The 26051-nt window shown below is 55.9% G+C and overlaps 3 protein-coding genes across 3 annotated transcripts; all 3 read right to left on the reverse strand.

Annotated features, from left to right (window-relative positions):
* Positions 1–4187: 4187 nt before the first annotated feature.
* LOC141573962 (uncharacterized) lies at positions 4188–5342 on the reverse strand. The gene is made up of 2 exons (XM_074346877.1): positions 5330–5342; positions 4188–5023 (listed from the first exon to the last, which is right to left on the reverse strand). Exons 1-2 carry the CDS (start codon positions 5340–5342, stop codon positions 4365–4367), a joined length of 672 nt encoding a protein of 223 aa, XP_074202978.1. The 3' UTR covers positions 4188–4364.
* A 4573-nt stretch (positions 5343–9915) lies between these two features.
* On the reverse strand, positions 9916–14673 carry ELOB (elongin B). The gene is made up of 4 exons (XM_074346470.1): positions 14314–14673; positions 14022–14156; positions 12462–12567; positions 9916–10080 (listed from the first exon to the last, which is right to left on the reverse strand). Exons 1-4 carry the CDS (start codon positions 14656–14658, stop codon positions 9968–9970), a joined length of 699 nt encoding a protein of 232 aa, XP_074202571.1. The 5' UTR covers positions 14659–14673; the 3' UTR covers positions 9916–9967.
* A 3938-nt stretch (positions 14674–18611) lies between these two features.
* On the reverse strand, positions 18612–23004 carry PRSS33 (serine protease 33). Its single transcript, XM_074346878.1, has 5 exons — positions 22992–23004; positions 20517–20802; positions 20039–20310; positions 19641–19810; positions 18612–19452 (listed from the first exon to the last, which is right to left on the reverse strand). Exons 1-5 carry the CDS (start codon positions 23002–23004, stop codon positions 19294–19296), a joined length of 900 nt encoding a protein of 299 aa, XP_074202979.1. The 3' UTR covers positions 18612–19293.
* Positions 23005–26051: the final 3047 nt, after the last annotated feature.

Here is a 26051-nt window from a genome sequence, read left to right on the forward strand (position 1 = left end):
AAACTTCCCCAGTCTTCTTCAGAGAGCTGCCCACCATCCCCTCAACCTACCAAAGTTTCTCGGCATGCCAGCTCTTCCCCTGAAAGCCCTAAACCCACACCAGCTCCAGGGTCCCGCCGAGAGATTTCTTCTTCTCCTGCATCCAAGAGTCGCTCACATGGCCGAACAAAACGGGATAAGTCACATTCTCATACTCCTTCTCGTAGGGTGGGAAGGTCCCGTAGCCCCACCACCACTAAGAGGGGGAGATCTAGGTCTCGAACCCCTACTAAGAGAGGTCATTCTCGGTCCCGGTCCCCTCAGTGGCGTAGGTCCCGGTCTGCACAGAGGTGGGGACGATCTAGAAGTCCTCAGCGACGTGGCCGCTCTAGGTCTCCTCAGCGACCAGCCTGGTCCAGGAGCAGAAATACCCAGAGAAGAGGCAGGTCTAGATCAGCAAGGCGAGGGAGGTCACACTCTAGATCCCCTGCCACTAGGGGTAGATCTCGGTCTAGAACACCAGCCCGGAGGGGCAGGTCTCGGTCTAGGACACCCGCTAGACGGAGATCACGATCTAGAACACCCACTAGGCGCAGGTCTCGGTCTAGAACACCAGCCCGGAGGGGCAGGTCTCGGTCTAGGACACCTGCTAGGCGCAGATCTAGGACCCGATCACCGGTACGACGGAGGTCTCGTAGTAGATCACCAGCCAGGAGAAGTGGCAGGTCTCGATCTAGAACCCCAGCCAGACGTGGCAGGTCTCGGTCTAGAACCCCAGCCAGACGTGGCAGGTCACGGTCTAGAACCCCGGCCAGACGAAGTGGTCGGTCACCATCTAGAACCCCAGCCAGGAGAGGGAGATCTCGATCTAGGACACCAGCAAGACGAGGACGATCCCGTAGTAGAAGTCTAGTTAGACGGGGAAGATCCCATTCTAGAACACCACAAAGAAGAGGCAGGTCTGGTTCATCATCGGAGCGGAAGAACAAATCTAGAACGTCACAGAGGAGCAGGTCCAACTCAAGCCCAGAAATGAAAAAATCTCGAGTTTCTTCGAGGCGGAGCAGGTCTCTCTCTTCACCAAGGTCCAAACCAAAATCCCGCTTGTCTTTGAGGCGAAGTCTTTCAGGGTCCTCTCCACGCCCTAAACAAAAGTCTCAGACACCAAGGCGCAGTCGCTCTGGGTCATCCCAGCCTAAAGCTAAATCTAGAACACCACTAAGGCGAAGTCGCTCTGGTTCTTCTCCGCCTCCTAATCAGAAATCTAAAACACCATCAAGACAAAGTCATTCCAGTTCATCTCCTCATCCTAAAGTGAAATCTGGAACACCCCTGCAGCAAGGGTCTGTAACAAGTCCTCAGGCAAATGAACAATCTTCAACACCACAAGGACGGAGCCGTTCTGAATCATCGCCTGACCCTGAGGTGAAGTCTAGGACCCCTTTGAGACATAGCTGCTCTGGGTCGTCTCCTAGAGTGAAATCTAGCACACCTCTAAGACGGAGCAGATCTGGATCGTCATCTCCACAACCCAAAGTGAAGGCGAAAACATCACCAATCCAAAGCCAGTCTGGCTCCTCTTCACCAAGTCCTAGTAGAGTAACATCTAAAACACCTCCAAGGCAAAGCAGATCAGAGTCTCCCTGCTCCAAGGTGGAATCTAGATTGTTGCAAAGACACAGCCATTCTAGATCCTCCTCTCCAGATACCAAAGTGAAACCTGGAACACCACTAAGACAGAGTCACTCGGGGTCTACTTCTCCATGCCCCAAAGTGAAGCCCCAGACTCCACCAGGGCATAACCTTCCTGGGTCAAAGTCATTGTGTTCCCAAGAGAAGTCTGAAGATTCACCAGCACAAAGTTGCTCTGGATCCTTCTCCCTCTGTCCAGGAGTAAAGTCTAGCACACCACCTGGAGAGAGCTATTTCAGTTCCTCATCTCTGCAACAGAAAGGACAATCTTCAACTTCACCGGACTCTAGATTGGGTATTTCAAGTCCAGAAATGAGACAGAGTCATTCTGAATCTCCATCTCTGCAGAGCAAATCTCAAACACCTCCTAAGGGTGGCCAGTCCAGGTCCTCATCTCCAATCACTGAGCTGGCACCCAGATCTCCAACAAGACAAGATAGAAGTGAATTGTCAGCAAGTCCTAGGCTGAAATCTGGAATGTCTCCTGAGCAGAGTAGGTCTCAGTCTGACTCTTCCCCATATCCTGCAATGGACTCTAAGTCTCTTCTGGGGCAGAGTAGATTGGAGCCTTCTGAATCTAAAGAGAATGCTGGCTTACTCCTTCAGGAAGATGTTACTGCATCATCTCCAAGACCAAAAGACAAATTGAGTCCTCTTTTGGTGCAGGATAGGCCTGAGTCCTCACCAGTACTCAAAGACACCCCTAGAACACAATCAAGGGAAAGTGGTGGTGTTGGGTCATCTCCAGATACAAGAGACCAAAGTAGTGCTTTAGCTAAGCCAAGCCAAGATGAGGAATTAATGGAGGTGGTAGAGAAATCTGAAGAATCATCAAATCAGGTCCTGCCCCATTTGTCTCCAGAACTTAAAGAAATGGCTAGAAGTAACTTTGAATCATCTCCTGAAATAGAAGAAAGGCCTGCTGTGTCTTTGACTCTTGACCAAAGCCAGTCGCAGGTGGCTTTGGAAGAAGTCCCTGCAGTGGCCTCAACTTGGAGTGGGCCACATTTTTCTCCAGAACGTAAAGAACTGTCTAACTCCCCTCCCAGGGAGAATAGCTTTGGATCACCTTTAGAATTTAAAAACTCAGGTCCTGTTGCAGAAATGAATACTGGATTTTCTCCTGAGGTTAAAGAAGATTTGCATGGACCTTTTCCTAATCAGCTAGAGACAGAACCATCTCTAGACATGAAAGAACAATCAACAAGGTCCTCCAGACACAGCAGTTCTGAGTTATCCCCAGATGCAGTGGAAAAAGCAGGAATGTCCTCAAATCAAAGTGTTTCGTCGCCAGTGCTTGATGCTATACCCAGAACACCCTCAAGGGAAAGAAGTACTTCTGCATCTTCTCCTGAACTGAAAGATGGTTTACCCAGAACCCCCTCAAGGAGAAGCAGGTCTGGGTCTTCCCCAGGCCTTAGAGATGGGTCTGGGACTCCATCAAGGCACAGCTTATCTGGGTCCTCTCCTGGAATGAAAGATATACCTAGAACACCATCCAGGGGAAGAAGTGAATGTGATTCCTCTCCAGAACCAAAGGCTTTGCCTCAGACTCCTAGGCCAAGGAGTCGTTCTCCATCATCCCCAGAACTCAACAACAAGTGTCTTACCCCCCAGAGAGAAAGAAGTGGTTCAGAATCATCAGTTGAACAAAAGACTGTGGTTAGGACTCCTCTTGGGCAGAGACGTCTGTCTGGATCTTCTCAAGAACTTGATGGGAAACCCAGTGCATCCCCTCAGGAGGGAAGTGAATCAGACTCTTCCCCAGATTCTAAAGCTAAGACACGAGTGCCACTTAGACAGAGGAGTCGCTCAGTATCATCTCCAGAGGTTGACAGCAAATCCCGGCCTTCTCCTCAGCATAGTAGGTCTGGCTCATCCCCTGAAGTTAAAGATAAGCCAAGAGCAGCACCCAGGGCACAGAGTGGTTCTGATTCCTCTCCTGAACACAAGGTTCCTGACCCTCGGGTCCTTCCTAGACGAAGCAGATCTGGTTCATCAAGCAAAGGCAGAGGCCCTTCTCCTGAAGGAAGCAGCAGTTCTGAGTCCTCTCCAGAACACCTTCCCAAATCCAGAACTGCTAGAAGAAGCTCTAGGTTGTCACCAGAGCCCAAGACCAAGTCTCGCACTCCACCTCGCCGTCGCAGCTCTCGATCATCTCCTGAGCTGACTAGGAAGACCAGACTCTCCCGTAGAAGCCGCTCTGCATCGTCCTCACCAGAGACTCGCTCTAGAACTCCCCCAAGACGCCGAAGGAGTCCTTCAGTTTCTTCCCCAGAGCCAGCGGAAAAGTCGAGATCCTCACGCCGGCGCCGTTCAGCTTCATCTCCACGCACAAAGACAACTTCAAGGAGAGGCCGTTCTCCTTCACCAAAGCCTCGAGGGCTCCAGAGGTCCCGTTCCCGCTCAAGGAGGGAGAAAACCAGAACAACCCGACGTCGAGATAGGTCCGGATCTTCTCAGTCAACCTCTCGGAGAAGACAGCGGAGCCGGTCAAGGTCTCGGGTAACTCGGCGCCGTAGGGGAGGCTCTGGTTACCATTCAAGGTCTCCTGCCCGGCAGGAGAGTTCCCGAACCTCCTCTCGACGTCGAAGAGGCCGCTCTCGGACACCCCCAACCAGTCGGAAGCGGTCCCGCTCACGTACATCACCAGCCCCGTGGAAACGCTCCAGGTCTCGGGCCTCTCCAGCCACTCACCGGCGATCAAGGTCCAGAACACCTCTGGTCAGCCGACGTAGGTCCAGGTCTCGGACTTCACCAGTCAGTAGGAGACGATCAAGGTCCAGGACCTCAGTGACAAGAAGAAGATCTCGATCAAGAGCTTCCCCAGTGAGTCGAAGGCGATCCAGGTCCAGAACACCACCAGTAACACGCCGTCGTTCAAGGTCCAGAACACCGACTCGCCGGCGCTCCCGTTCTAGAACTCCACCAGTGACTCGGAGAAGGTCCAGATCTAGGACTCCACCAGTAACCAGGAGGCGATCTCGAAGCAGAACCTCTCCTATCACTCGCAGAAGATCGAGATCTAGAACGTCCCCAGTCACCCGCAGGAGATCAAGATCTCGCACATCTCCAGTAACTCGAAGGCGATCCCGCTCTCGAACCTCTCCAGTGACACGCCGCCGATCTAGGTCCCGAACACCTCCAGCTATTCGGCGCCGCTCTAGGTCTCGAACCCCACTGTTGCCACGCAAGCGTTCACGGAGTCGCTCTCCGCTTGCTATTCGCCGCCGTTCTAGATCCCGTACTCCGCGAACAACTCGGGGCAAACGGTCCTTAACAAGATCTCCTCCAGCTATCCGCAGGCGTTCTGCATCTGGAAGTAGTTCTGATCGCTCACGTTCTGCTACTCCTCCAGCAACAAGAAATCATTCTGGTTCTCGAACGCCCCCGGTAGCACTCAATAGCTCCAGAATGAGCTGCTTCAGTCGTCCTAGCATGTCACCAACTCCTCTCGACCGCTGTAGATCACCTGGAATGCTCGAACCCCTCGGCAACTCTAGAACACCCATGTCTGTCCTCCAGCAAGCTGGTGGTTCCATGATGGATGGTCCAGGTCCTCGCATTCCTGATCACCCAAGAACATCTGTGCCAGAAAACCATGCTCAGTCTAGAATTGCACTTGCCCTGACGGCCATCAGTCTTGGCACTGCTCGACCTCCTCCGTCCATGTCTGCAGCTGGCCTTGCTGCAAGAATGTCCCAGGTTCCAGCTCCAGTGCCTCTCATGAGTCTCAGAACAGCCCCAGCTGCCAGCCTTGCCAGCAGGATTCCTGCAGCCTCTGCAGCAGCCATGAACCTGGCCAGTGCCAGAACACCTGCCATCCCAGCAGCAGTGAACCTGGCTGACTCAAGAACACCAGCTGCAGCAGCAGCCATGAACTTGGCCAGCCCCAGAACAGCAGTGGCACCTTCGGCTGTCAACCTCGCTGACCCCCGTACCCCAACAGCCCCAGCTGTGAACCTAGCAGGAGCCAGAACCCCGGCTGCTTTGGCAGCTTTGAGTCTCACGGGCTCTGGCACACCCCCGACAGCTGCAAATTATCCGTCCAGCTCCAGAACACCCCAGGCTCCGGCCCCTGCAAACCTGGTGGGTCCTAGATCTGCACATGCCACAGCACCTGTGAATATTGCCAGCTCCAGAACGCCTCCAGCATTGGCCCCTGCAAACCTCAGTAGTGCTAGAATGGCTCCAGCCTTGTCTGGTGCAAACCTCACCAGCCCCAGGGTGCCTCTCTCTGCCTATGAGCGCATTAGTGGCAGAACCTCACCACCGCTCCTGGACCGAGCCAGGTCTAGAACCCCACCAGGAGGCCCAGGCTCCAGAACTCCACCATCTGCCCCAAGCCAGTCTAGGATGACATCTGACCGGGCTCCCTCCCCTGCTTCTAGAATGGCCCAGGCTTCACAATCTGTTCTTCCTCCAGCTCAGGATCGGCCTAGGTCCCCTGTGCCATCTGCTTTTTCTGACCAATCCCGATCTTTGCTTGCCCAGACCACCCCTGTAGCAGGGTCTCAGTCTCTTTCCTCCGGGACGGTGGCAAAAACCACCTCCTCTGCTGGTGACCACAATGGCATGCTCTCTGGCCCTGTCCCTGGGGTGTCCCACCCAGAGGGTGGGCAACCACCTGCCTCTACGGGGGCCCAGCAGCCTTCTGCAGTGGCTGCCCTGCAGCCAGCAAAGGAGCGGCGGAGTTCGTCATCATCCTCCTCCTCTAGCTCCTCTTCGTCGTCGTCATCGTCTTCGTCATCCTCCTCTTCCTCTGGCTCCAGTTCTAGCGACTCGGAGGGCTCTAGCCTTCCCACTCAACCTGAGGTAGCACTGAAGAGGTGAGGGGACTTTTAGAATTTGTCTACGGGGAAGGTTTAGGGGATGGTTGGTGGGGGTGGGGAGGGAGAAGCCCTATCCAGAGGTCCTTGGCTCTTTGAGGAGGTATGGGGACCCTGACCCTTAAGCTGGGGGTAGAAGAGAATGCTGGGTGGGGGCAGTGGTGGGGGGAGGAGTGGGACAGATAAAAGTCTCAAAAGGTTAATTCTCTAGAGGATAATGATAAGTTTTCCGTCTCTACAGAGGACAGAACTAGAGGAAATGGACTTAATTTTACAGCAGGAGGGATGGCAGTTAGACCTCAAGAGGAACTCCCTGGGCTGGAAGGATCTTCAGAGGTCATCCTATCCCTCTCCCTGCCTCCAGGCAGGACGGCCCCACCCCCAGCCAACCTTCACGCACAGAGGCCTCCCCAAGCTGCGGCTCTCCTCTCCGAGGAAGGAGACCACCCAGCTCGGCTTCCACACCTGAGCCCAGGGGCCTTATTCCTCCATCAGGGACATTCTTGAGGTTTAACCTTGATCCCTTTTGCTGCGGGCCCCAGCCTGTTGCTTGTGTTAGCAGAGGTTGGGTCAGCTGGGGCCACTGCTCTCCAGAGAATGCAATGCGCTCACCAGCTCCCGGCTTGGAGAGTTCCCAGGGCCTTTCTCAGGCACCCCTCCCCCACTGCCGTTCCTCCAGGCCAAGGAAGGTAGGGTTGGGGCTGGGGCAGCTTATCTCCTTGTAACACACTCTTCTCCCACAGGGTCCCTAGCCCCGCCCCAGCCCCAAAGGAGGCTGTTCGAGAAGGACGTCCTCAGGAGCCAACTCCAGCCAAGCGGAAGAGGCGTTCTAGCAGCTCCAGTTCCAGTTCCTCCTCTTCTTCATCATCATCCTCTTCTTCCTCCTCTTCTTCCTCCTCTTCCTCCTCTTCTTCCTCCTCTTCCTCCTCCTCTTCCTCCTCTACTTCTTCCTCCCCTTCCCCTGCTAAGCCTGGTCCTCAGGCCTTGCCCAAACCTGCAAGCCCCAAGAAGCCACCCCCTGGTGAGCGGAGGTGAGTGCTGCCTTGTTTGAGATGGAAGGGGTGGGATGTGACCCTGGGGTGTGAGATCCCTGTTGGGCTGTCTTACGTGGACTGTGGTGTCTGGTTGTATGGGAGAAGTTGGGCTCTTCTCTCCCTGCTACTCCATTGTGCCCTGTTCTGGTAGAGGGCTGTACCATCAAAGTGAGTGCTCAGGCCAGAATTGGGAGTCATAGGTTCCTTCCTCTCCCTACCCCTAACATGCTCCCAGGTTCCAGGGATTCTAGCTTTTAAGTCTCCCTGTTGCTACAGCCAGGCCTCTCTGGTCTGGCCACCATCATCTTCTCCGGACTCTATCCACAGCCTCTTCCCTGTCTCCCTGCCTCCACGCCATTCTCTTCCACACGTAGCCAGAGGGATCTTTCTAAAACGCACATCTGGTTACTCCCTTCACTCCACAAATCCTTCCGGGACGCCCTGTGGCCTGCAGGATAAAGCCCCACCTCTGCGGGAATGGCGTGTGAGGCTCTTCACCAACTGGCCTTGCCTGCCCTGTGTTCTCCTCTCCTGCCCGCCCCCCACACATGCCCTGTGCTCCAGCCACACTCAGCGCCTTGCAGTCTAAGGAGAACCCCATGCCTTTGGACATGCTGTTCCTCCTGCCTGGAATTCCCTTGTCCGCCTGGTGAACTCCTCGTTCTGCAAGACTCCGCTCAAACAGCACCTTCAAGAAGACTACCCTGCCCCTTCCCTGCCCCGCCCTGCCCCATCCCCTCCCCACGTCTCCCTCCCCTGGGTCCCCTGACCCATGTATATCAGTCCTTCGGGGCTGCTTCCCACACACGGGGCCAAGCAAGCCTCCCTTGGCCTGCCATCACCATCAGACTGAGTCCCTCCAAGGGCAGGGACTGTCTTTATCTTTGCCTCCCCCCGCTGCACCCCGTACCCCGCCCGTTCGGGCACTCGGTGGATGGTGTGCGGGCGGATGGGTGAGTGAGCGGACGAAGGTGGGTCTGAGGTTGGCCCCGTGTGGTATGAGGTTTGGTGGTCAGGACCTGGGGTGGTGGTCCTGAGTGCTGGCTGGTGGGTTTGGAAGAGAGCGGCACTATGGGGACCTACTCTGATTCCTAGGTCCCGCAGCCCCCGGAAGCCAATAGACTCTCTTCGGGACTCCCGGTCCCTCAGCTACTCACCTGCCGAGCGCCGCGGCTCCTCACCCCAGCCCTCGCTACGAGACCAGCAGAGGTAGGGTAGCCAGTGTGTCTCAGTCTGGCCACCACTGACTAATGAATTTTTGAGGGCCCAATGTGCCAGGGGTTGGTGGTGCCCTGTACATGGACTCATGTCTGTTGTTCACTGCAGCAACAGCGAGCGGGGTTCCCGGAGAGGCCAGCGTGGGGACAGCCGCTCCCCAGGCCACAAGCGCAGGAGGGAGACACCTAGTCCCCGTGCATCTGCCCGGCACCGGTCCTCCAGGTCTGTCTTAGTCACACTCTAGGGTTGGGTTCCCTTCCTAGAGTTCCAGGCTTGCCTCCGCATTGATAACTCGCTTCTGTTTCAGGTCTCCGTGAATCTTTTTGGGGGAAATCCACCACACCCCAAGTTCTGGAGCCACAGGGAGTGCCCCCTTTCACCCCAGCAGAGCCGTGGGAGGGGTCCTTGTCTGCCCACCCCCTCCCTGAACCCTGGCAGCACCTTGTGAGGAGGACTCCCTTCTTTCCCTCCCTCTTCCTTTTTTTGTTTTTGGTTTTTTTTTTTTTTTGTTCCTGTGAAATGTTACTCTGTGAGTTTTTCCTGGTTCACATGTTTTGGGGGGTTTGGGGTGGGTGGGAATGAGAATGGGAGTTGTGGGAGGGGAGAATACAGCTTGGAACTCCCAGCTCTTGAGTTAGAAAGGGCCTGGGAAACACTGCCCCCCTTTTATCCTCAAGTTTCTGGGGGGGCAAATGAAGGTTTGGGTCTTGGGAACCTGAGTGAGGTATTCCTGGAAGAGGCAGGAGTTGAAATTAGTTGGCCTTTCCTGGCCTCCCAGTAAGTTTGTGGCCCCCTCCCCCCAACTTTTCTTCACGTTTCTTAAAGGCATTTTGGTTTTTTAAAATCTGTACAGCAAGAGCAACTTTTTCTGTCAAATAAAAATGAGAAATGCAGTAACTGGGTCTACAGACTGTTTATTGAGGGAGGAGCCACTTGGGGTGGCTCTAGGCTATGGATCCCCACAGAACCCTCTCCCAAATCGACACTCGCTTTCTAGCTGATAACCAGCATGCTGGGAGGGGACCACTCTGAAGGCTGGCTTGAGGGATAGGATAGCTGGATCCAGAGAGCTTGTCCAGAAGGCCAGCCTGGTAAGCCTGAGGAGTGGGCTGTAGTGGGTCCCACCCCAGTGAGGGTGTGCAGAAAGAGGCAGCAACCAGGCAGACACCCAAATCTTTTTATTGGGGGAGAAGTGGGGACGCTGCGGCGGCCCACTCACTGCACAGCTTGTTCATTGGCGCTGCTTCCCGAGTCCTGTGGCTTCATCACGTCCGGCAGCTCAGGGGGGCTAGAGAAGGGCTCAATGCGCAGGGCCTCAAAAGCATCATCTGGTGGAGAGGAAAGTAGAGAGCTGGAGGAGGGGTGGCCACTACAAAGGACCAACCTGACCCTGCTCCCTTCCCCCATCTTGGGGCCCTTCTCACCCTCTTGCTTCCCTCAGTGAGCCTCTGGGCTGACCTGCATCCACCTACAATCTCCCCCTCCTTGCTCCCTTAACACCTCTTACTCCTCCCCTATATAGCTTCCCATCGTAATTTGAAGAAAAATCTCAAGTTCATGCCATTACATCTCTCCACCTGTCCTTGTGCTCCCCGTGTTCCCACATCAAGTTCTTTTCCTGCCTCAGGGCCTTTGGTGGTCCTTAGCCTGCCACTCAGAATGACTGGCTGTTCTAGGCATCCATGGGCACTCAAATATCACCTCTTCAGAGACGCCTTACCCAGTCACTCTATGTTACACTACTATCCCCACCTGTTTTGACCAGCTGCTTTCCTCAATGAACAGTGGCCCCAGGAAGACTTTCTCCTGTCTTGTTTCTGCTGTCACCTCAGCACAAAGCAAATGAACGCTACAACTTTTCTATTGTACTTCTACCTGGGAAACTCTCAACCTGACTTGGATTTCAACTGATTAGATTGCCCAGGGAGGAAGCTGGTCATGTCTGAGGACAGTTTTAACTGTCTTAACTTCTGGGGATTGGGGGCACTGCAACTGGCATCTAGTGAGTAGGTGGCCACCTTTGGTAGTGGCAGAGATGCTAAATAATCCTGCAATGCACAAGACAATCTCACCCAGGATTATCTGGTTCCAAATGTCAAACAGTGCTGAAGTTAAGACACCAAGGCCAGCTTAATCACTAATTCATCTTCCAAACCACACATCTGCAATGACAACTCTTGCCTTCACCTCTCTCCATTCTTTGGAAAGTCCAGATGATGCCATTTAACACCTGACACTGTCATCTCCCTAACTAAGCAACTACTTTGGGGGTGGGGAGAGAGACCTGTCTCACCTTTACTGGAGCTGCAAAAGGAAACAAACCAGAAGTGTGTTTTTGCAAGTGGAAGTAGCCTGTGAGGGAAGCAAAGAACAGCCAGTCCACAGTCCACACTGCAGCCTCATAGGTGATGCCACCTGGGATCTAGTCACCACCACAACCTATGCCATAACGTTGTCATGGGGAACAAATAATCACCTGCAAGTCTACAGGGTGATTTTGTTCAAGTCAGAGAGGGATACTTTGGGAGAATGCAGCCTGGCCTTGGCTTAGAATGAGATGTGCCTTCAGCCCTCGCCTGCCTGCCTCAGAAGGGCAGCCCTGTACAGCACCCAACCTGCAATCTATACAAAGTCTGTACCAGTCCTGCACCTGCCTCAGCGTCACTGTGAGGGTTGAGGGAACCCATGTAAAAGCCCCTAAAAGGTTTCCTTTTCCTGAGCACTTGCAGTTGTACAGAGGCTCACGCTGCCTCGCTGTGAGGCCAGTCCTTTACAGAGAGGGGCATGAAGTAGCTGCCCCGGGACACAGCTGCTAAGGCCTCACAGTTACCCTTTTGTAACTGAGAAGAGTGGCTAAGGCTGTACGCTCCCTCCTGAACCCTCGATACATTTTCTTACTATAAGTCAGAAAAACAACTCCTTGTAACTTTATCCAAGTCTACTCAGCCATTCACACAGCCCCTGCCTGGGTCCACAGCTGTGGAAACTCCGTACAACCCCTTTTTAAATTTCCAGAGACAAAGAGAAAATTAAAATTATTTTTCTTGGGAAAAGGAGGTACACTGGAGGGAAATAAACCACCTCTACCCCTCAGGGTTTTAAACTTCGGGCAGGGTGGCGTGTGGCTGATGAGAATACAAGCTCTGGGGCACAAAGGGGCTGAACCTGATCTAACCTCCCGAGGCTCAACTTCCCTATCCTTAAAATGTTCATAACACAAGTCTGGCCTGTACAGGGATGCTGCCGAAATGCATCATGGAGACAGTGGCTGGCACAGTGCACAGCTCAGGGGAAGTCCCGGCAGCCTGCATCTGAACCGCGGCTCCCCGCCATGACTGCCAGCAAGCCTCGGTGTCTGTGTCTCCAAAATGGGGAGGAAAGTGCTTGCCTCTCGTGTTATCAAGAGGATTAGATGGGACAAGGGAAATAAAATGCAGAGCGTAGGGCCAGGTGATAGTCAAAAAGTTCTCTGTAAATGGAAGCTGGTACTGTGACTAGGGACCATTGAGTCCTCCATGAAAAAGGCTTCAAGATCTACAAGAATCTCATTGTGGTTCTCGTTTCTAATGGGGAAACAAACACTATCACAAGATAATGCCTGCACTTTGTGGACTGTGGGAGACACTGTTCACCAGGCTTAGAGGAACAACTGCAGCCTCCCTGACAACCCCTTTCTTTGGCCATCTCCGCCTTGCCGCAGCCTCCTCACCTGCCCGGAAGGCTAGCCCCACAGTGGCTGGGGCCTGCGGCCGAGCCGTCTGGCTGGTGAAGCCACACTCGCCCAATGTCTTGCTGTCGTCCAAAAGCTGGTCGTCCTGAGGAGAAAGGCAAGCAGGGTCTCAAGAGAGGACCCAGGAGGGGCCAGTCCCAAAGACTTCTCTATTCTCTGGTCAGCAACTATACTGCAAGTCAGAAGAGAGACAAACCCCAAGTAGGACCCAGAACCAACTCAGAGTATATCAAAGACAGTTTTGAGCTACACCCAAAACTTCCCAAATCAGAACCTCCTAGGATAGGGCTCCAGAGTCCGATTTTTTCCTCTCCAAATTCCAGGTGAAACTAATTTCAACTGTCAGTGACCCAATCTGGCCACAGGCAAACCTCGTTGAATATCAGCTCTGTCATCTTGGATAAAGTTTTTTTTTCCCCCCAACAGAGGCACTGGGGATTGAACCCAGGACTTTGTGCATGCCAAGCCCACGCTCTACCACTGAGCTATACTCCCTATCCCCTGGTTGATCTTTTTGATGTGAAGTTTCCTATCTGCAAGATGGGAATTCCTGGAATTCACAACTCACAGAGAAACCAGGTATCAATGAGCAAAGGACACAGAAAGCACGAAGCACAAGGGTTAGGTGGTGGTGGTACGGGTCAGTGCCTGGGGTGCACAAGGTCCTGGGTTCAATCCCCGGTTAAGGGGAAAAGTAAGTAAATAAAAAAGAAAGCACAGCAAGTGGAACGAGCTCAGGCAGCAGGAAGAGTCCTAAACACCGAAGCCCCAGTAGGTTTCAAGAAGGAAAGATCTTTAGAGACAAAGAAAGTGAAGACTAAGTCTGGAGCGAAAGACCAATTTCCCAGTTTCTAGCCCGAATCAGATCAATGCACTTAAGTGAGGGACCTCGTGCTGCCAGAGGCCTGAATAAGGGGATGACACGCCGAATTCCCCAATGAAAACACCAAACCCCAAGCCATCCTTGAATAATTGCAATTGGTTTGTAAGGAGGAAAGGGAGGGCTTTTAGAACATGAGAAGGTTAGAAAGTAATAAAGTTTGTTGGGTGAAAAAGTGGTGGGACCTGACTCATCTTGATCAACACTATTTCTTTGTATTAAGGAGTGGGGTGGGCTGATGGTGGCATGGTATGTAATGGGCCTGCAGAGGATTACGGGCATCGGGGTTCAAATCCTAACTCTGCCAATGACCTTGGGCTAGTTAAGTGGCCAACCCCGAGTCTCAGTTTCCTTAATCGCGGAGCAGGGATGTCAAGAGCCTGCACGTTGCGGGTGGGGCCGCTGTAGATTAGATGCGACGCTGGCCCTCGGCGTTCAGCAGCCTGGCGCGCGAATTTAAAGTCATCCTAATCGAGACCCCCTGTACAGCGAACGCTCTCGGGGCTTCATCGCCCCGAGTCCGAGCAACGGCCCCACGCGGGGGAGTTCCGGCCAGCGGCCGCCGCTGTTTACATCAACGAGGCGGCCGCCGTGTGCCCACAGCTAGGCTCGGGCGGCTGTTCCCGGCCCCTGGACGCCCGGAATCGGCGAGACCGCACCTTGTACAGCCGCTGCTCGTCCGGCGGCCGCTTGAGGATGCCCTCGACGATGCGCTTCAGCTCAAACACGGTGCTCGACTCCTTGGCGTCAGTGAAGATGGTGGTTTTGTGGCGCCGGATCATGAGAAACACGTCCTGGGGTGGGGGGGGAGGGCAGGCCGGCGTGAGCTTGGTGCCCGAGCTCCCCCACAACGCGGCCTGCCGCCCCCGCCGCCCCCGGCCCCGGCCCCGGCCCCGGCCCCGGCCCCGGCCCCGGCCCCGGCCCGGCGCCCCTCCCCCCGCGCCCGCTCACCATCGCGGCGGCTGCCTCTCCCCCTCGACGCGCCGGCGCAGCCGCGCTCCGCCCCGTTCCGGCAACCCGCGCGCTGGCCCCCAGCATGCCCCGCGGCCGGCGGCCCCTCCCCGCTGCTGCCATTTTAAGTAATCGGCAAGTGGGGGCGCTCCTGCTGAGCGTCCGGCCGCCATCTCGGCGCCGTGGCGCAGGGCAGTTCCGGTTGGCGGAGTGGCTGAGCTGGTGGAAATCCGGAAAGGACCGAACGCAGGCGGGACGCAGGAGGCGACGGCGCCATCTTGGGTGTGGCAAAAGCGACGTCCCCATGTTGATGCAGTGATGGGGACGCCGGGCCGCAGGCCCCATCGTTCTTTTGGGGACGTCGGGGTTAACTTCGCCAGCGCAGGGTACCTCACACTCCTAGAGACAGTGAATGAATGATGTGTGTCTTAGTCGTCGGGACGGCAAGACATTCGCATCTCAGAGACACCTGGGCTGCCATGTTGGGGAGTCTGACTCATGGTTATGGGTCTCCCTGGCGGCCATTTTGAGGAGGTGTTAATTCTGGTTCTTTCGGCCACCGTATCGGAGAACTGTCCCCGTTTCCCCGTCGTAGTAAGGATTATTTAATCCAGTTCAGAGGCTTTGTGGCGCGGCTGTTGGGGTTAGGGAGTGGGCCTGGCCAACATCCTTGGAAGAAGCAGCATGCGTGACTAGAGTGGGTGCTCGCGTTTCCCAGGAGGAGGAAGGGAGAGCCCCCTGACCCCTGGGGCCCTGGGCACTCAACAGCTTCCGTGCCCTGGTCCTTCCCTGGCTGCCCTCTACAGGGGTATCCATACTAACAACTTAGGCCTTCCATGTTGGTAGTTGGACGCTCTCCTGCGTCGCCCCAAATTGTCGTTACACCAGAGTGAGGAAAGGAGGCTTTTCTCCCAACTACTGGCCGGGAGAGGGAGAGCCTCAGCTGGGTCATTGCTGGTGTGTGCCAGAGAAGGCCTGTGCGTGGCACCAGGCGAGAGATGAGCCAGCGGGTGACTCTGGACTCCGAACAGCTCTGTAGTTGTTGGGGCCACAATTTGAGAATTCTTCAGAGTGGGTAGAATCTGAAGATGCTGCCGCTTTAGCCCTTAATCAAGCTGGTGGCTAACCGTGTGCGCTTTGTGCTCAGACCTGCCGGGATTCAAATCCATGCTCTGCACTGACTATGCAGCCCAGGGTGGTTAACCTCACCGAGGCCCAGTTTCCTCCTCTTTAAGACTGGAATATAACCGTTTGTAAAGTTTGTGGAGCCTCACTGTAAGCAGATAGGGTAGGGGGCGCCTGGAGAAAGAGAACCAGGCATGGCTTTCTTGACAGAAGAGAAGCCATTTTTGGCCTATGCCATTTTGTCATCTAAGCCTGGCCTCAGTGTAAGCCCCTGCATGAATATGCATGTACCCTTAGTTTAAATCTTCCCCAGTTTTGCTGTTCGGAGAGACATTGCTTTGGGAAAGATCCCTGGTGTTCTTAACTTGTTGCAAGTAAGTCCTTCCTTCACCTGATCTTTGGCTTGGTTGTATCTTTTGGTTCGACAGCCACCAAGAGGTGAGCCCAGTTTTTGGGTAACACCACTAAGAGTTAGCACTCAATAAATGTTTCCTAAGCTAGAGCTATCGTCATTATTTTTGACTGCCAGCCTTTGACTCCTCAGGAGTCCTCTGAAGTCCCTTTCCCTCCTGTGATTTCCCTCCCTGAGCTCAAGGCAGCCCTTCCCCTCAGAAGGGATCTCTGTGCACCCCATGGTGCTCTCCACTTGGGTCAGTTGCGGGAGGTGACTGCAGGCCTCCGCGTCTTTCAGTACAGTGACACCTCCTGCAGTGGGAATGGGGTCAGGAGAGGTCTGAGGGAGGAGCAGGGGCTGAGCTCCCAGCACTTGGCTCTGTGGTCTAGCTCCGTGCAGGCTCTCCTTCCTGGGAACAATGACAGACAGAATGGGAGTCTCAAGATGGTGGGTGAGCCAGCTGGTCAGCTACTCCTGCTTCTCTGCGCAGGAAATCCTCCTGGGCCCTTTCTGTCCCATTGCCTTAATCACCCGACGCTCATGATGGGGTCCCTCCCTGGCCTCCAGACTTAGCCTATAGGGTCTCAGCATTGTGAGCCTTCTCCTCTGGTCTACTAAAAGCACTGAAGAATAAAGAGTAATAATCAATGACCACTAGTCACTAGTGTACCTCTCATTTGTAGTATTTTACAACTACTTTCATTTCCATCAGGGAAGTGACATAACTCAGTGTGGAACTGAAGTCAGTCACCCAGATTCAAATCCAGTTCCACCTCTTACCTGCTGTGGGTCTTAGGGCAAGTTACCTAGCCTCTCTAGGCTTGTCTCTTCATTCATGAAATGGGAAATGAGACCACTTCATGGGCGTTCGGAGATCAACTGAAAGCCCACCTGTGCCTGGCGAAGCATACATGCTCTGTGGGCAGCACTGAGTCATCTCCACTCTCCCTACAGCCATGATGGGGTAGGTGTTACCAGTTCAGACTATAGATGGGGAAACTGAGGCCATGTCAGTACTCTTGGGAGAGGCTGGGCCATCTGGTTGCAGCACTAGCAACTGGAGCAGGTGAGCAGTTAGAAAATGCCTGCTTGGATAGAAGCCCAGTGTCCTCAAGGACTACCCTTTCCGCCCCAGGGGCTCCCTTGTGGCAGATCAGGCAGCTGTCCTAAGGCCAGGGACAGGATGCCACTGATGCAGAGCCAGGACACTCCTCCCACCTCCCAGCCCCACCACTGACCTTGCTAACAGGCAGGATGCAGCAGCACAGGGTGCCATGCCACTGAGCCTGCTGGGCAGAGGACAGCTGCGACTTGTCTGACCCCATGAGGCTGCCACACCACGAATGGGCCGAGAGGAAGGGGGCCTGGAGGCCACACTGCTAAGGTGGGAGGAAGTGGAGAGAACAAGGGGGCGGGGGTAATTCCCTCTCTACCACTACCAGCTGCCTCCAGAATTAGACCATCTGGGTTCGAATCCCAGTCTACCCATCTACCAGCTGTGTGACTTTGGGCCTCAGTTTTCTCATCTGACAAATGGGGAAAGCCCACCTCACAGAGTATCAAGTGAAAATCCTGTGAGCTGGTGCAGTAGAGGCCTCCGAATGCTGTCTGGGGAGGGCTTGACAAGAAGTAGCTGATTTCTTCTCATTCCTTTCCATGGGCAGTCCCCGCCCCTCTGCTTCTAGGACGCCCCTCCTTAGCTTCCAGGTTATGTTTCAGAAACACTGGGCTCTAAATGGGAGCCCATTCCTCTAATCATGGTAGGTTCAAGGATGAGGCAACCTGGCTCTCAGCCCCTGGCTTGTTCTGGTCTCAGTGCCTTGGGAGTTGTCTTGAGGAAGGTCTCTCAACTGGCCCCAAGCTGAGGGAGGGATGGGAGGACAGCCAGCATCACCCAGCAGGGGCTACCAGGGTCCTGCAGCAGATGTGCCCACAGCCACAGCCACACCCCTTTCTTGGTACCCTGGTGCCCGATAACCCCCCGCCTGCCAAGGGGCAGCCAAGCTCTACTACCCCAGATAGATGCCCACCCTCAGCCTGGGAGAGACAGCAGCCTGGAGCCCCCTCAATGCCCGTCCATAGTCCCAGCCTCCCAGCCTGGCCTGGTCGGCAGCCACCACCTGGTATAGCCACTTTCTTCCCTGGGAGAAAGGGTGGGAGAGGACACCAAGGCCTGTGTTGGTGGGCAGCTGCACGTGGTCTTGTCCAGCCAGGTCATGCCTTTGATGACGGCCTCTCCTGTTCCCCCCCTCCCCCGCGGCCCCTGTCAGCTCCAAGGTAAGGCTTTGGAATTTTCAGGTTTCGTTCAGGTTCTTGTTCCTTCTGCTCTTCTAGAAACTGAGCTCTGTCTATAGCATGGCTATTCCTTGGCCTGGGGATGAGAGGGTGGCAGAGAGGGGATATGACACCAGCTCCCAGGCACATGAGGGTGGTCAGGGAACTGCAAAGGGCCTAGGCCGGTCTCCAGATGCAGCTGGGGAAAGAGGGGTTCTGGGCCTAGGGGCCTGGCCAAGGCTAGGACATAGACCCAGACTCTCTAGGGCATGGGTTGGGTAGTGACGGAAAACACAGGGATAGCAGAAGCTATGGCCAGGCCTACCTGAGGGGCTCCTGGCTCCTCTGGGCAGAAGGCATGATGCCAGGTGCCCAGACTCCTGAGCCTCTTAGAGTACACGGGACGGCCAGGCCTGGTGGCCAGCCACCTACCTCCCGGGGCACCTCCACTACAGCAGGGCAAAATAAGCATTTTCTATTGCTCTCTAGCAGATGACTACCAGTATAGCAGCTTACACAACACAAATTTATTAAATCACAACTCTGTGGGTGGGCTTCGCTGGGTTCTCTGCTTAGGGTGTCACCAGGCTGAAATCAAGGCCTTAGCCTGTCAGGACTCTCATCTGGAGGCCAGGGGAAGAGTTCGCCTCCAAGCTTGTTCAGGTGATTGGCTGGGTTTGGTTCCTTGCAGCTGTGGCGCTGAGGGCTCCCTTTCCCTGCTGGCAGTCAGCTGAGGGCTGTCCTCAGCTCCCTGCCACATGGCCCCACCATCTTCAGAGCTAGTAATGGAGAATCATCTCCTTGGTGATGAATCCCTCTCCCATGTGAATCCCCCTGACTTCCTCCAGAAAAGAAGGGCACACAGACCAGAACAAGTACCAACTCACTTGCCTGTCTTTGGGTACCCTGGTCAGAGCTGAGAAGAGTAAATATGAGCAGGAAGTGGAGGAAGGGAGTGTGAGACTCCCGGACATACGGGAGGCTCTTGGAGGAGGGTTGACAGCTCCAGTTTGGTGCACCCCAAAGGAGGAGGCGGGGGATGGATGGGTGGATGGCCTCTTAGCTTTATCAAGCCTCTGAGCCTGAAGTCAGAAGGGCCGGGGATGAGGAAGGGGATGTGCGGATCCCCAGAAGGACCAGGCAGCTGAGGGACCCCCAGTGTCTGGTTTCAGGCCAGTATCACTTCATCAGAGGCTGAGGCGAGCCTGAATCCAGGGGCTGTAAGTGGCCACATTGGTATAGACACCTGGACGGTTGGGCAGGGCACAGCCCTTGCCCCAGCTCACCACACCCACCAGGACCCAGCGCCCAGACTTCACGCAGGTCAGGGGTCCTCCAGAATCACCCTGTGGGAGAAAGCAGAGTTTAGGTCCCAGCCTTCCAGGGACTTTGAATAAGAGTCCCAGGGCTTCAGTCCTTCAGGTGGTGCCTCGGGGTTGGGGTCCAGGACACTGAGCCTGAAAGTGGTTCTAGGGAGGCAGGGTGCTGGCCACAAGGAGCACGAACTCTAAAGGTTCCTGGCAGCTTCTCGCACCTGGCAGGCATCCTTATGGCCCTCGACGTAGCCGGCACACAGACTTCCTGGCAGCACTATGTGCTCGCCACGGGGCACGTTGGTGCCCTTGTGGTATAGGCGGTCACAGGTGTGAGCATCCAGGAGTGGCACCCTTACTCCCTGCAGAGGTCGCCACTCTGGGAGTGGCACTGGAGAAGAAAGCGGACTTCTAAGAGCTGGGAAAGGGTGAGGTGGAAACCAGAGTCTGACCGGCCAGGCCAGGACTCCCTGGGCTGACTGGGAGGACATTTGGGTCCCTGGAGGTCGTGCTGGGTCCTGGATTGGGCAGTGAGGGAGTTGGGGTTCCTAGTCAAGAGAGATGGAGAGAGATCGCCTGTCCCTCCCCTGAAGCCCCCGTGCCCCGCCCTCTTGCTCACCTCCCGGGTGGAGGCTGCCCCAGCCAGTGACCCAGCACGGTGTGCCGGGTGGCGTCCGAGTCCCAGGCTCCGGCAGGCAGACGGGCTGGACTCGGGCGCTCAAGGGCACTGGGCGGCGCAGCTGCAGCAGCGCCAGGTCGCCCCGAGCCCCGTCCTCCGAGTAGTCCGGGGGCAGCAGCACCCTCCGCACAGGCGCCAAGAGAGCGCGGGGTGAGGCGGGACCCAGGTGCAGCGCACCAAGGCCCACGCGGTACTGCGACGGCAGCGCCCTCCTGCGGGACAAGAGCGGAGGTACAGTCGCCCCTCCTCCGTCCTGAGGAGGGCCTCAGTCTCCGCCTCCGACTCACTCAGAGCCTGGGGATCACGCCTCCACCAAGTGGTGCCCCGCTTTCCCTGGTCCTGGCTCCCCCAACCCTCTACGTTGAGCCCTCAGAGAGTAGGGGAGTGCCCCTCGTCCGAGCCTGGTCGGCCTGCTAACCTCGGGAAGCAGTGTGCCGCCGTCAGCACCCACTGGGGGGCTATGAGCGCGCCCCCGCACACGTGTGCGCCGCGGTGCTGGATGCTCGCCTGCCAAGGCCACTCTCCGTCTCGGGCGTCTCGGCCCCCCACGATTCGACTTGAAACACGAGGCTGCCCGCAGGCTGGCAGAGGACAAGGGGGACGCCGAGGGTGGGGAGAGGAGTGGGAGTCTGGAAGGCGGGTGGGGGCGGGGAGACACAGGACCAAGGTTAAGGGGGGTTGGCACCAGGGCACTCTGAGGCTTCCTTACCTGCAGACGCCAGTGTCCCAGCAGTTCCTGGAGGAGGAAGCAGGAAAGGGACGGGATTAAGGGTTTGGTGTCAGATAACGAGGAGAGCAGGAGGGAGGTCAGAGATTAGGAAGGAGGGTGGAACCCTATATACGTTCCACTGACCCGATGCCAGGCTTTTGTGCAATCAGTTACCCGGTTAAACCCTCCCCAGAGTACTGTGAGTTGAGGACTTACACCCATTACACAGATGAGCACATCCGGATTTGGAGAGCTCAAGGTCAGTGATAGAACTTGAACACTTGGAGCCAGGAGTAGGACACCTTAGAGTGCTCTAGGGGAACCAGGAAAAATGGGACAGATGCAAACCAAAGTTCCTGTGGTCAGCACCCCTCGCCCCTGCCCACCACTCACCCTGAAGCAGTAGGAGTAGGACCTGGAGGCAGGAAGCTCGCCTCATTCTGTCTTCAGGGCTGCGCCAGGTAGGGGTAGTACTGTCTGGGGCTTGCCCTCTGGTTGAAGCCTGCAGAGAATGGAGAGGAGGGTCCTAGCCCAGGTCACTAGCCCCCAAACCCTACCAGACCCCAGACCCTTTAACCCCCGGTTGGTCCCAGACCTGTCCCTGTGGCCCAGCTCTGCCCTCTGCCCAGACCGCCCCCAAAGATTACCCCTGCCCCCTAAATGCTGCTAGATTTGGGCACCATTTGTGCCATACAAGCCCTTGTGCCCAGCCCCTCCCCCACCACATATTTCCACCACCTGACAGCTGCTCCTGACCCCCTGGCAGCCCCTAACTCTACTCTCACCCTCCGCAGCTGGTGTCCTCCCTGCTGACTGCCCTGGGGGAGGACCTGGGGGCTTAAAGAGCCAGGAGTGGGTGGGGGCCTGGCCAGGGGGTAATTAAGGAGGTCAGGGCAGGGCTGCGGCTTCAGTAGTCCCAGCCTGGAACAAAGATGCTTTGAACAGTGATTTTGAGGTGGCAGGAAAGGGACACCTGGGTTTCTCCAAGGAAGCTTGGCTTGGGCCACAGTGCTGAGAACTGGGGGCAGGAGCCTGGGCCCAGCCTGGCAAAGGCAGGGGTGGAGGTTGGGGGTTGTTGTGGTCAGGCCAGGAAGCTCGGGAGGAACTTTGGCAGCTCATCTCCAAAACCAGTCCTGGCTCTGGGCTTCTATTGTTCTGTCCAGGAGCCCAGTCTCCCATCCCTGGCCATGCATAGCTCCTCCTGGCCTGGGTCTGCAGAGTTTGGGAGCGAGAATGAATGGCTTGTTCAAAGCTGGCCTCTCTCCTCACTTGACCAGAGGTGGGAGCAGACTTGACCTTTGGGAAAGTCTGCTCTTCAGTTTGGAGTGTCCAGACAGCAAGACTGCCAGTCTCTGTTGAGGTGGGGAAATGCTAGGGACAGGGCTCAGTGGTGGTCAGGGTCTGGACTGTGCCCACCTCCTGGAAAGTTCTGGAACCTCCTTCTATCAAGTTGATACTCCTCGAGCAGCCTTCCACTTGGTTCCTCCTCCTGGGGGTCCTTCCTGGCCACCACACTTCCTCCTCAGCCACGTCACCATGTGAATTGACAGGGGATAGAAGCAGTTTGATCTGCATCTGTCTGGGGACTGGGTCTCTGTCGATGTCTTAGCTCAGACAGCCAGAACAGAATACCGCAGACTGGGTGGCTTCAACACAGTTGATTTCTCACAGGACTGGAGGCTGGAAGTCCAAGGACAGGGTCCTGGCAAGATGGGTTTCATTCTGAGGCCTCTCCTCTTGGCTTGTAGGTGGCTTTCATCTCACTGTGTGATCACATGGCCTCCTCTTTGTGTCTGCCCGGGGTGGGGAGTAGAGGAGGGCTGGCTGGTGTCTCCTCTTAGAAGGACACTAATCCTATTAGATCAGAGCCCACCCTTATGACTTCATGTAACCTTAATTACTTCCACGAATGGCTTATCTCCAAAAACAGTCAAACTGGGGAGGCGAGTGATTAAGGCTTCAACATATGAATTTTGGAGAAGACACAGATTCAGTCTCTAGCGGTCCTCAGTGGCCAGAACAGTGCCCAGCAGAGAGTGGCCACTGAGTATTTGGAAGTGGCTGAAAGGGGCCAGCAGGGCATCAGGCTGGGGGTGAGGGCGAAGGTTACAGATGAGGGGACATAGTGGCGAGCCAGCCGCAGCCCCTCCACACGTAGTGAGGGAAGGCAGCCTCAGGCCTGACCTCTACTGTCCATGCTCGGTCTCTGAAGCCAGGTTGCGGCCACCCTCCCTCCAGCTCTGAGACCTTGGGGGATTTTCCTCTTCTGTAAAACCCACCTCCTGGCTAATGGTGAAGATTAACTGGGTTCACCTATGCAGAGCTTGGACTCGTGCCTGGCTACTGTGACTGCTACAGAGGGCTACAGGAATAAAAGCACCCTCTCATCCTTCCCAAAGCTTCTGAGCTTTTGTTTCCTGCATTCAGCTTCCATTAGAGGGCTTGGCAGGAGTGGAGCCAGGTGGGTGGTGTTCCCTTTGGTGCACAGCTGGGGGCAGCTGGAGAGGCTGGTGGGAATGGGAGCAGCAAGGGACCCTGGGAACACAGCCATCTCTCGGGACATGGACCAAACATTGAGAGGGGAGTTCGCTGGAAGGCTAGATGCCCTGTTCAGCAGGGGAGCTGGGTCTCTACCTGCTGGGATTTGGGTGAGGCAGGAAGGCTTCAGGACACTTCGGGGCATGGATGAGGAAATAAATTGCCACTGAGAAATTGGCTTAGGGTGGGAGGATCTGGAACTGGCTGAATAATGGACAGTCAAACCTGAGGGGGCTAAGAAAGGAACACCTATCCAGGGGTTCACCCAAAACCATGCCCCTGTCTCAGAATGAGAAACTGAGGCACAGACCCCTGCTGAACCCCCATCCCCTTCAGCCTCACCCTTGAGTCACACTGCAGAAATGGCTCCTGGGCAAATGTCATCTACTTGCCCTTCTCACAACCACCCTTCTTGGGGCCACAGCTGAGTCAGCCCCACCTTTTTTCTGGTGCCAGATCTGCCCCTACTCCCAGAGGTAGGCAAATGGCCCAAACTGGGGCCGTCAACCCACCATGTCCCCCAGGTCACAGTGATTGGTCAAGAGGTGACACGTGACTCCAAACCAGCCAATCAGAATTCTTCCCTGGGATTTTTTTTTTTTTACCCTGGAGGGGGAGAGAAAACCCCTCAGGGCCCAGGCAGGGGGCAGGCATAGCTGTGTCCACAGATGAGGACTCTCAGCTGGCCTGAGAGCCTGGAACCTTCCAGGCTGAGAAAGAGTGTCCTGTGGAGTTGGAGCTCCTCCTTCTAGTCATCCTTGCCTCTGTGGGCTGCCCTTTATCCTTCTAAAGCAAATTTCCTTCACTCACACTAGCTCTAGGGGATTCTGTTGCTTATGACCAATGTTTAAATGCCAAGGCTGAAAACAAAAGAACAAAATAATAGTTCAACAAAGGTGGAAGGGACATACACCCACCCCCTCCAAGCTGGCCACCTTGCCTGAGTGTGTTTCAGTTTGGCAATGCCCAGCCCACTGTCTACAGCACAGGACTCATCTCAGACAAGTGCCCTGCCCTGTCCTTGGCCAGACTCCAAGGTCACCCTGTAGACCTGGCAGCAGGAGGAGGTAGGAGGGGGTGTCCTGGGGAGAGCAGGCAGCAGCAGCTTTTCCAGGATGCGGCTGGTGTGCTTGCTGGTGTCACAGCAGATCCCAGGCCCTTTGGGACAGCCACAGCTCGAACCCAAACCACAATGACCCACTGACCCCCTAGGGGTCATCCAAAGCAGCCTGAGGGACAAAAGTGTGGGGGTGAGCCAGGCCACCAGGGTGGGGGGCGTGCTGCAGCACCTGATGGGGGTCCTCCTGAGCCTCTGGATAGGTGGCCCTGCAAGACCCTGTGGGGGACATCTGCCAGGGCGAGCTCAAAGACGTTCCTGTGGATGAGTATGCCACGCAAGCACTGGACCACCAGAGGCTACTCTGCCTGCTGCTGGAGAAGGAGCAGTGACAACCCTGCCAGGCAGCCCTGTAGGGCCAGTGTCACAAGGTGGCTGGTCTTGGGCCAAGCGCTTAATAGGCGTTAAATAGCACTGTCCTCCAGTAACATAGGGGACACCAGGGCAGTAAGTGCTCTGCTTGGGGTCAACTCCGAGAGCCTCTGGGGGAGGCGAGCAGGGCCGCCTTCAGGTTTTGGCTGCTGGGGAGGTCAAGTGGAAATCTCAAAGCAGGCAAGTCCCACAGGATACTGGGGAGACCCCACCCCCCAGGGATCTGCTGGCTCCTCCGAGTCAGACCTGGACAGGTCCACGTGCTGTAAGAGGTGGACATAGGCCCTCGTGAGCTAGGTGATTTGAGTGACCTTGTCACCTTCCTGAGCCTCAGTTTCCTCACTATGACTAGGGGGAAGGGAAGCTCCAGCCTCACAGGGCTGCCCAGGGGCATGAAGTCCAAGCGGGGTGTCCGGCAGCCTGGGCTGCTCTTGGGGTTGGGAGGCACAGAGGTGAGGGGGGCACCACTCCCAAGACTCCCTCCCAACCTCTCCACAGTGGGGCGTGGAGCGAGGGCAGATCTAGACCCAACAGAGCCCCTCACGCATTCCTGCACTCACAGTGCTCGTGAACCTGGTGAAAACGCAGAGCTGCCTGGATAGTTCCGAGGTGCCCGAGTCAGCCCCACAGGCCTGGTCCCTTGGCTGTGCTGAGGCTGGGTTCTGGGACCCCAACTTGGAAGAGGGGACGGACACTCTGGATGCTGCCCCTTCCACCCAGGCAACCTTGTGGAGCTTAGAGCCCTCACGCCCCCAGGACAACCCTCAACCTCAGGGAATCAGGAGAGACGCGGTCATTGTCCTCAGGCGATGCTGAGGCGCGTCCCCGCGGTTTCTCAGGGGCCCCCAGCCAGACTGCACCTCAGGTACCCACAAGGGTAACCTCCACATCTGGGTCTCACTGGTTTCGTCCCTCCTTGCCTCGGTTTGCCCACTCTTCCCTCGGGCTTCTTGGCATCACCTCCCAAATAAACTACCTGCACCCTCGTCCTGGTCCCAGGTCAGCCTTTGGGGGACCGTGGCAAGACCAGGAGCATCTGCGTCTGTGTGATGGGGAACAGGGCAGGAGCGCTAGGAGTGCTGGGGTGTTTCCTCACAGCACCCCCACTCCAGCCTCCCTAGTCCCCAGGGACCCTGGTGCTGCTACTGTCCTTCCATAAATGATCTTTCTGATTGAGCTAACCTGAGAGGGTTCTGTTGTTTGCAACCCAGACCTAT

Source organism: Camelus bactrianus, chromosome 18, assembly GCF_048773025.1.
Source record: "Camelus bactrianus isolate YW-2024 breed Bactrian camel chromosome 18, ASM4877302v1, whole genome shotgun sequence".
NCBI lineage: Eukaryota > Metazoa > Chordata > Mammalia > Artiodactyla > Camelidae > Camelus > Camelus bactrianus.